Source organism: Cuculus canorus, chromosome 15 (genome assembly GCF_017976375.1).
Source record: "Cuculus canorus isolate bCucCan1 chromosome 15, bCucCan1.pri, whole genome shotgun sequence".
Taxonomy (NCBI): Eukaryota; Metazoa; Chordata; class Aves; order Cuculiformes; family Cuculidae; genus Cuculus; species Cuculus canorus.
In genome coordinates, this window is record NC_071415.1 from 2,007,201 (window position 1) to 2,017,088 (window position 9,888).

The 9,888-nt window shown below is 55.9% G+C and overlaps 1 protein-coding gene across 2 annotated transcripts; it reads left to right on the forward strand.

Moving 5' to 3' along the window:
• Positions 1-2,338: 2,338 nt before the first annotated feature.
• Positions 2,339-9,664, forward strand: NME3 (NME/NM23 nucleoside diphosphate kinase 3). 2 transcript variants are annotated; one of them, XM_054080552.1, is made up of 8 exons: positions 2,339-2,584; positions 4,272-4,423; positions 5,020-5,150; positions 5,979-6,080; positions 6,395-6,507; positions 7,458-8,013; positions 9,327-9,407; positions 9,488-9,622. In XM_054080552.1, the coding sequence occupies exons 1-6, from the start codon at positions 2,517-2,519 to the stop codon at positions 7,573-7,575; spliced, it is 684 nt and encodes a 227-aa protein (XP_053936527.1). In that variant the 5' UTR covers positions 2,339-2,516; the 3' UTR covers positions 7,576-8,013; positions 9,327-9,407; positions 9,488-9,622. The 2 variants fall into 2 exon arrangements, with proteins under 2 accessions (XP_053936527.1, XP_009569339.2); XM_009571044.2 differs by having other exon boundaries at positions 7,458-9,407; positions 9,530-9,664.
• The last annotated feature ends 224 nt before the right edge of the window (positions 9,665-9,888 follow it).

Below are 9,888 nucleotides of genomic sequence, written 5' to 3' on the forward strand. Positions count from 1 at the left end.
AGACAGACAGATTTAAAAAGACCTGCGGTGTGGTGCTGAGGGATACAGTTTAGTAGTGGAGTTGGCAGTGTTACATTAAGGTTTGAACTTGATGGTCTTAAAGGTCTTTTCCAGCCTGAACAATTCTGTGATTCTATGGCTCTTGCTTCCCTGGTGACAAGATTTGAATAGAAGCTCACTGAAGCAGGGCAGGCTCTGTCAATCCATCTGGATCAGTGCTGTGGCCAGGGAAAAACAGCCTTGCTGGAAGGCTCCTCCCCAGGAACTGATTTAAGTGTTGGCAGATGGAGGCAGAAGAAGATTTGTTCTGAGGATGCCCTCCCACTTTGCAGCACCTTTTGGTGTTGCTGTGAGCCAGCGAGCTGTGGCTCACACGAGGAAGCTCAGGGGTTTCTGCGTCGCTGGGGAAGACCCCAGTTAGCAACACCAAACCTGCAAGCCAGGGGCTCCCTGGCTGCAGCTATTTCTGAGTGAAAAATCCTGAATGTTTGCTTGGGGAAAAGAGAATCCTACCCTGACTCACCATTTCCTTCCAGTACTGAAAGGGGCTCAAGGAAAGCTGGAGAGGGGCTCTTGATCAGGGTGTGCAGGGATAGGCTGGGGAGGAGTGGTTTTCAGCTGGAAGAGGGGAGATTGAGATGAGACCTTAGGAAGAAATGTTTTGCTTTGAGGGTGGGGAGGCCCTGGCCCAGGTTGCCCAGAGCAGTGGTGGCTGCCCCATTCCTGGAAGTGTTCAAGGCCAGGTTGGATGGGGCTTGGAGCCCCTGATCCAGTGGGAGGTGTCCCTGCCCATGGCAGGGGGTGGGACTGGATGGGCTTTGAGGTCTCTTTCAGACCAAACAGTTCCGTGACTCTGTAGAAATGGCTTGTGGCTGTGGCTGGTGTGCACAGTGACAGCTACGGGGGTGGAGGCAAGCTGTGATTTCAGAACAGGGACAGGGGGATTTGGAATCCATGGACAGAGCGAAACTCTTCTGCCTTTAGTCATTCCCTTAAAGGCAATGACTAAACCAACACAGCAGGTGGGGGCTTTCTTCAGCAGCTCCAGTGAGGGAACCCTGTGTCTCACAGCAGAGCAGGAATGCTCTGTGTAGTGCCGCAACAGCCATAAACTGGGTCAAACGGCATCTAAACCCTTACTTGAGATCCCTTGAACCGAATTCCTGGCCTGCCTGAGTGTGCCCTACAGGGGGTTTTGACTTGATGGCTTATTGGGAGCTAAGAAGGATGAGCAGGCTTTGCTGCAGTGCTGTGTAAACAGAGCTAATGCCGGCAGCCTAGCCTCCCTCCCCTTCCAACCACTGCACAGGGATGAGTCCTATCCCTGTGTTTCCCTTGTTCCTCTCGCTGGGTGCCTTTGGTGGCCAGAGCTGCCACCAGTGCTACTGGCTGAGGGTGAGGAGGGGTCACCCTGCGTCCTGGCTGCCTTTGTCCCGTTGGTCGGTGTGTTCTCTGTTTCACCTCCACTGCTTCTCCCCAAGGCACTGGTGGTGCTGCGGCTGTGTGTGGTGTGGAGGTGCTGTTCCTGGGCACACGGCAGGAACTCGACCAGCCTGTCTCTGCGCTACGAAGGCAATAGCAAAGCACCTGGACGAGTGAGTTGTGTCACCAGGCTCAGTCACGTCCCAAGCCAGAGCTTAATGCTAGGGGAGGGCTCAGTGCCTCAGGCCTGTGCTTGGCGCACACACCAGCCCCAGCTTTCATTCTTGCAGTCTGCCAGAGGCACAGGAGGTGTCTTTCTGCACTGCCAGGGCCTTGGCACGCCGGGTGCAAGCAGGGAGGGATGGCACGGGGCTCTGGCAGGAGTGGGAGAGACAAATCCAGCACCTGAGCAGTCAGCACTGCAACAGCAGCTCTGGTGGAAGCGCATCCCTCCCCATGCCTCCTGTTACAGGGGAGCCCTCAAACCCCTTGTGACCTGTTAACAGATGAAGGCAGGGAAGGGTGCTGTCTGTTTCCTCGCTTAAAGCTCTTTGTTGATGCAGCCAACAGGCTCTGAGTGTGACACTGGCTCTCCAGGAAGGCAGGGCTTGGCTTCAGATGTTTTTTTTGACTTGAACCATAGCTTTGTTTCAGTGGTAGCTACTCATCCCTCCTGTTACCATTCCACAATTCTTCCTGCCGCAGGCTCCCCACACAGGACCCAGTCAGCACTTGCGAGTGCTGGAGAAGAGTCAGGATCCCAGGAATATGCTGGCAGCCACCTCGTTTTCTGCCAGCGAAGCTCTGGGCCTTAACTTATGGAGTCCCTGATGCCCTGGACTGCCTCCCTGAGCTGCTAGAGCAGCTCTGGAAGAGGAGCCAGCCCTCTGTGAGACGCCTGGAGAGAACGTATTCCAGGCACTGCTGTTTCCAGAAGCTGATCTCAGAGCTGTCCCAAGTGTTCACGAGAGCAGGGAACGTCGCTCAGGCAGAGCAGGCAGTTACTCGGCACTATGTGGAAGTGTCTGGAACTCTCATCGCAGCCCTGAGGACGGGAACAAGCCAGCAGCTGGGAGCTGCCACCGCAGAAGGGGATGGCAGCCTTTGACACCATTTCCCAGAGCATTCTTCTAGAGAAACTGGTGGTTCCTGGCTTGGATGGGTGAGCTCTTTGCTGAGTTAAATAGTGTCCTGATGGCCGAGCCCAAAGAGTTGTGGTGAATTGAGTTAAACCCTGCTGTTTGCTGGTCACAGGCGTGTCCCCAGGGCTCTGTCTTGGGTCTGGCTCTGTTTAACATCTTTATCCATGATTGGGGTGAGGGGATTGAGGACTCCCTCAGGGAGTTTACAGATGACACCAAGCTGAGTGGGAGTGTTGCTGTGCTGGAGGGCAGGAAGGCTCTGCAGAGGGACGTGGGCAGGCTGGATCCATGGGCTGAGGCCAATCGATGATTGAATTGAACACATCAATTGAACACTGATGGGGTTCAACAAAGCCAAGTGCTGGGTCCTGCACTTGGGACACAACAGCCCCGAGCAGCTCCAGGCTTGGGGAAGAGCAGCTGGAAAGCTGCCAGGCAGAAAAGGCCCTGGGGGTGCTGGGTGACAGCGGCTGAAGGTGAGCCAGCGGTGGCCCAGGTGGGCAAGAAGGCCACCAGCATCCTGGCTGGGATCAGCCATGGGGTGGCCAGCAGGAGCAGGGCAGGGATCGTCCCCTGCACTCGGCGCTGGGGAGGCTGCACCTCGAATCCTGGGTCAGTTTTGGGCCCCTCAGTGCAAGAAAGACCTTGAGGGGCTGGAGCGTGTCTGGAGAAGAGAACGGAGCTGGAGAAGGGTCTGGAGAACAGGGGTTGTGGGAGCGGCTGAGGGACCTGGGGCTGTTTAGGCTGGAGAAGAGGAGGCTGAGAGGAGACTTCATCTCTCTCTGCAGCTCCTGGAAAGGAGGTTGGAGTGAAGTGGGTGCTGGGCTCTGCTTCCTGGTAGCCAGTGACAGGACAAGGGGAAATGGCCTCAAGCTGTGCCAGTGGAGGTTTATGTTGGATATCAGGAGGAATTTCTTTACTGGAAATGTTCTCGGGCACTGTCAGAGGCTGCCCAGGGCGGTGGTTGAGTCCCCATCTCTGGAAGGGATGTTGTCTCTGGTGACAGGGTCTGGTGTCAGACTTAGAGCTGGATGAGTGGTTGGACTTGATAATCTTAAATCTCATTTCCAACCAAAACCATCCTATGATTCCTCTCCCTTCCCTCCAGGAATGATAAAACCAGTGCCGGGGTGGGGACTGTGGACCTGGGAACCCCCAGCACCGGGGGCTCAGTGGGAGATGGCACTGAAAATGCCAGCAAATAAGCTCTCTCAGACTCATCCTGGAGTTTTAGAAAGCGAGCATCCTTTATCAGCCTGGGCAACATGAGGAGTGATATCCATCGATTGTGTGCAGTGAGACAAGGGCTGGTACAGAGTGGATTTCCCTCTCACATGCACATGGATATTCCCAGAAATCTTATGCATATTCTATTAATCTCCAAGGACTCGTTTTAATGTTATTATGAACTTCACAACAGCCAAATCTTTGCTAATTTGGAGCTTTGGCTCCAGCTCTGCCTGACCTTGCATTTGAGAGAGGGAAAGGCTGCAAACAGAGGGGATTCCAGCAGCAGACACCTCTGATCAGCACAGATCACACTGAACAGATGTTCTCATCGCCAAAGCACGAACAGTGTCTGAGAAAACACTGCTTGAAACACACTCTCAGAGGGACATTCAGTCTGACTTTCAAAAAAATACAATTACTTGGATGAAACTTGACTCTACTTTAGCTTAAATCAAAATATCTCACTTTTTGTCATAGGAACTGTTTTGGAACAGAGCATTCACAGCGAGCGACGCTGCGGCCATTGCGGAGGGAGGGCGGCCGCCAGGGCCAGGAGCCATTGCGGGGCGGGAGCGCTGCCGCCATGAACTGCCTGGTGCTGGGGCTGCTGGCTGGGCTGCTGCATGGCGGTGGGGAAGGGACCTGACCCCCTGTCCCTCTGCTCCCCTTTGCTCCCCTTTGCTCCCCTTTGCCCCTCTCTGCTCCCCTTGCCCTTCTGTCCCTCTGCCCCCACTGTCCCTCTGTTCTCTTTGTCCCTCTGCCACCCCGTCCGTCTGCTCCTCCTGCCCCCCCACCCCTCTATCCCTCTGCCCTGTGTCCCTCTGCTCCCCCTGCCCCCCATCCCTTTGTCGCTCTGCCCCTTGTCCTTCTGCTCCCCCTGTCCCTCTGCCCCTTATCCCTCTGCTCCCTCGTCCCTCTGCCCGTTATCCTTCTGCTCCCCTGTCCCTCTGTCTCTCTCTGCCTCCATCCCTCTGCCCCTCTGTCTTTCTTACCTCTGTCCACTCTGCCCCCTTATTCCCCTGTCCCCTCTGTCCCCTTTGCCCCACTGTCCCCTCTGTCCCTGCAGCTGAGAGACAGATCCCCTGTGTCCCCCCTGTCCCTGCAGCGGAGTGCTTGGTCCCCTCTGTCCCCTCTGTCCCTGTGGCTGATGGCTGGGTTGGGACCCCCTGTCCCCGTGGCTGAGGACCCCTTTTTAACCCCGCTGATGCCTATCCCTCTCTTCCAGCCCACAGCGGGGCCACCGAGCGCACCTTTGTGGCCATCAAACCGGATGGGGTCCAGCGGCACCTGGTAGGGGAGCTCATCGGGCGCTTCGAGAGGAAGGGGCTGCAGCTGGTGGGGCTGAAGCTGCTGCAGGTGAGGGGCTGGGGCTGGAGCAGAGCCCCTGTGACCACCCAGTGAATCCTGGGGCTCCTGCTCCCTCCCAGCTTGCGGTCACCATTTGAGCACCAGCTCCTCGCAGGGCACTGGGGGCTGCATGCAGCTCCCCAACTTGCTCCTGGAGGAGTGATACCCACTGAGAGGAGCATGCTGCCCTTCGCTGTGTCCCTGCCCAGGGCTCTCGGCATGGCCATCGTAAGCTGGCCCAGGTCACTCCTCTGACCTTGAAGCTCCTGCCCAGACTCAGCAAAGCAAAGCCTTTTCTCTCCTGGAAGGGAGGGTCTGTGCAGGAGCTTCGTTGTGCCATGCTCTGTCCAGCTGTAATCACACTGAATCCTTCAGGCTGGAAAAGACCTTTAAGATCATTGAGTCCAACTCTTAACACTGCCAACTCCACCACTAAACCATGTCCTGAAGTGCCACATTGACACGGCTTTTAAATCCCTTGAGGGATGGGGACTCCACCACTGCCCTGCACCTCTGCCAGGGCCTGAGAACCCTTTCCATGAAGGAATGTTTCCCAACAACCAATCTAAACCTCCCGTGGCACAACTTCAGGACATTTCCTTCTCCCACCACTTGTTCCTGGGGAGAAAAGCCCAGCACCCACCTCACTCCAACCTCCTCTCAGGAGCTGCAGAGAGCGATGAGGTCTCCCCTCAGCCTCCTCTTCTCCAGGCTGAACAGCCCCAGGGCCCTCAGCTTCTCCCACAACCCCTGTTCTCCAGACCCTTCCCCAGCCTCAAATCTCATGGATGTTGACCTTGCCCTGCTCAGACCAAGCTCTGTGCTCTCTGTTCCCAGGCTTCGGAGGAGCTACTCAAAGAGCACTACATCGCCCTTCGTGACCGTCCCTTCTACAGCCGGCTGGTGAAGTACATGAGCTCTGGGCCCGTGGTGGCCATGGTGAGTGCTGGCCAGGTTCTCCTGAACCAGGAACAGAAAGTGCCAAGTGTCAGGGGCACTGACTTGTGGTACGAGGGACACCAAGGTGGCCTCTCTCTTCAGAGGGTCTCTTGAAGCTGCACTGAACGGCAGGGGTGTTTTCTGCAGTAAATTATATCCACAGACAGCTCTGATTGTTCTCCAAAATCAGCTTTTGACAGCTGCTTACAGAGAGACCCCTTCCTGTCTCTCACCCTGGAGGATCAGCAGGGGAATGGAGGACAGGACCTTCTGAGAGAGGTCTGGAAAGTTACTCTCGTTTTGCTGCCCCGTAGGTCTGGCAGGGCCTGGATGTGGTCAAGACTGTTCGCACGATGATTGGGGAGACAGACCCCGCCGAATCCAGGCCTGGCACCATCCGAGGAGACTTCTGCACTGAAGTCAGCAAGTGAGGGCTTGGGGCTTTTGTTCCCTCACTGTTTCTGTGCTCCGTGTCCAGGCAAGGCTGGCCTGAGCCACGCGAGTCTGCACCCAAAAGGCAGAGCTGCTCCCATCTGGGCTCGAATCAAAGCCATCTCCTTTGGACAGCTTGCAGAGCAGACCTTGCAGGAGATGCTGACCTCTGCATCCTGGCTTTTCCAGAAGGAAGAGCCTGGATTTGAGCCTTTCCCGTCTCCTGAGGTCTTCTCTCTTGAAAGCAGGTGGGGTTTGCTTGGCTTTTGCTGCAGGGAATCAGGACTGTCGGGCTGTGAGGAGGCAGGGAGCAGCTCTCAGCCCTTTCCTGGGAGAGCAGGGCACCTGGAGAGCTGCTGTACCTCCACCAGGCCCTGGGTCTGTCACAAAAGCCAAGCAGGAGCTTTGCACACACTCTTCTCCAGTGAAGAGTCACCAGAAGTGACCTCAAGTTTTAATTCATAGAATCAGAATCAGGGAATAGTTTGGGTTGGAAGGGACCTTAAAGCCCATCCACTTCCACCCCCCTACCATGGGCAGGGACACCTCCCACTGGCTCAGGCTGCCCAAGGACCATTCAACCTGGCCTTGAACACCTCCAGGGATGGGGCAGCCACAACTTTCCTGGGAAACCTGTTCCAGGGCCTCACCGCCCTCATGGTGAAGAAATTCCTCCTTATGTCTAGCCTAAATCTGCCCCTCTCCAGTTTATACCCATTGCCCCTCATCCTATCCCCACAGGCCTTTATGAACAGCCCCTCCCCAGCTTTCCTGTAGCCCCTTCAGGTACTGAAGCTGCTCTGAGGTCTTCATGGAGCCTTCTCTTCTCCAAGCTGGAAAACCCCAACTCTCTCAGCTGGTCAAGGTCTAACTTTCCAAACTGCAGCTTCCCTCTCCTGCCTTTCTCAGCTTAGTGACAACCAATCCCTTTTTTCTTCCCCACAGGAACGTGATCCATGGCAGCGACTCGGTAGAGAGTGCCCAGCAGGAGATCTCCCTCTGGTTCCGCCCGGAGGAGCTGACTTGCTGGGACAACACAGCTGATCATTGGCTCTACGCGTGAGCAGAGCAGCTCGAGGGAAGTACATCGTCCTGCCTGGACGCAGGGCATTTCTGTCCATGGCATAGCAGCCGCTCGGGCTGGCTGTGGTGTCGCGTGCCGAGGGGCTCCTGTTCTGCGTGTGGATGAGGGGCTCTGGGGAGCAGCTCTGTGTGTGTAGCTGCAGCCCAGCTCCCTGCAATAGCAGCCATTTTTTGATTTCTCTCTCCTGTGGTGTTGGTATTGTTGCTGTTTGCTGCAGCGCCTTAAATCCCAAGTAGATGATTGACAGGCTGGATCCATGGGCCGAGGCCGACGGGATGGGGTTCCACAAGGTCAAGTGCAGGGTCCTGCATTTGGGTCATGACAACCTCAAGCAGCTCCAGGCTTGGAGAAGAGCGACTGGAAAGGCCCCGGACGTGCTGGGTGACAGTGGCTGAGCATGAGCCAGCGGTGGCCCAGGTGGGCGAGAAGGCCACCAGCATCCTGGCTGGGATCAGCCATGGGGTGGCCAGCAGGAGCAGGGCAGGGATCGTCCCCTGCACTCGGCGCTGGGGAGGCTGCACCTCGAATCCTGGGTCAGTTTTGGGCCCCTCACTCCAAGAAAGACCTTGAGGGGCTGGAGCGCTTCCAGAGAAGAGAATGGAGCTGGAGAAGGGTCTGGAGAACAGGGGTTGTGGGAGCGGCTGAGGGCCCTGGGGGTGTTTAGGCTGGAGAAGAGGAGGTTGAGAGGAGACCTCATCGCGCTCTGCAGCTCCTGGAAAGGAGGTTGTGGTGAAGTGGGTGCTGGGCTCTGCTCCCAAGTGACAAGTGATAGGACTAGGGGAAATGTCCTCAAGTTTCACCAGGAGAGGCTTAGATTGGATATTATGAAATATTCCTTCATGGAAAGGGTTCTCAGGTGCTGGCAGAGGCTGCCCGGGACAGTGGTGGAGTCTCCATCTCTGAAGGGATGAGGGTCCAGAGGAGGGTCCAAAAATGATCTGAGGGCTGGAGCACCTCTCGTACGAGAACAGGCTGAGAGAGTTGGGGTTGTTCAGCCTGGAGAAGAGAAGGCTCTGAGGAGACCTTATAGTGACCTTCCAGTACTTGAAGAGGCTGCAAGAAAGCTGAGGAGGGCCTGTTCACAAAGGCTTGTATAAACTGGAGAGGTGCAGAGTTAGACTAGACATTAGGAAGAATTTCTTCCCCAAGAGAGTGGTAAGACATGGGAACAGGTAGCCCAGGGAAGCTGTAGCTGCCCCATCTCTGGAGGTGTTCAAGGCCAGGTTGGATGGGCTTTGGGCAGTCTGATCCAGTGGGAGGTGTGAAACTGGATGGTCTTTAAGGTCCCTTCCAACTCAAACTGTTCTATGATTTTATGATTCTATGAAAAGCTGTGTGGATGTGGTGCTTAGGGACATAGTTTAGTGGTGGGGTTAGCAGTGATGAGTTAAGGATTGGATGCAATCATCTTAAGGATCTTTTTCAACCTAAATGATTCTGTGATTCTGTCAGTACACAGCTTCACAGTATGGAAAATCACATCTGCCAAGCAACTCTGCCCCTCTCCAGTTTACACCCACTGCCCCTCGTCCTATCCCCACAAGCCTTTGTGAACAGCCCCTCCCCAGCTTTCTTGTAGCCCATTCAGGTACTGGAAGCTGCTCCAAGGTCTCCTCGGAGCCTTCTCTTCTCCAGGCTGAACAACCCCAACTCTCTCAGCCTGTCCTCGAACGGGAGGTGCTCCAGTGCTCAGATCATCCATGTAGTCTCCTCTGGACCCATTCTAACAGCTCCAAGAATGACACAGTTTGTCTTCTCTCAAGATTCACTGCTGGGTGATGAACCCCCCTGACAGCCCATTCCACCCCCAGGTAAGTCCAGTTTCTGGTCCTTCTGGCCCCCACTGCTTTGGAGAAAGGACATCAGCCTTCCTTGAGCCCTTCTGGTCCAGGCAAGGAGGTTGTCAGCGCTGTGCCCCTCTTGGCTTGAGGAGCCTGCACTAGGGAGAGCCCTTGCTGCTGAGGACCACAGCCAGGAGCACGTCCTGCCCAGAGCAGAGGGTTTAGAGGGCAGAGGAATACTCAGCTCGTGCCCAGGTGCAACTCCTACTCATGTGGTCCTGCTGACACCGCTGCCCAACACTGGAGCAGTGCCAGACCCCAGCTCTGCTGGGAATTTGGGGTGGAGAGGGTGGAATCTGCTCAGTAAATGTTTCTTTCCTATAGAAGTGTGTTCTGTCCCTCATGGTGCACTGGCTGATGCTGGGCCTCCAGTAGCGTCCTTCGTGTGTGGAGTTGTGGTCTCACCTCATGGGTTTGAGCGCCCTGCACAGCTCCCCACACACGGGCAGCA

What these genes read in the sequence shown, in the direction of transcription:
- NME3 (XM_009571044.2), top strand. Translation starts at nt 2,517, where the DNA reads ATGGCAGCCTTTGACACCATTTCCCAGAGCATTCTTCTAGAGAAACTG. An exon ending in CTGGGCCCGTGGTGGCCATG is followed by an intron (nt 6,081 to 6,394) that starts GTGAGTGCTGGC and finishes GCTGCCCCGTAG; the next exon opens with GTCTGGCAGGGCCTGGATGT. An exon ending in TTCTGCACTGAAGTCAGCAA is followed by an intron (nt 6,508 to 7,457) that starts GTGAGGGCTTGG and finishes TCTTCCCCACAG; the next exon opens with GAACGTGATCCATGGCAGCG.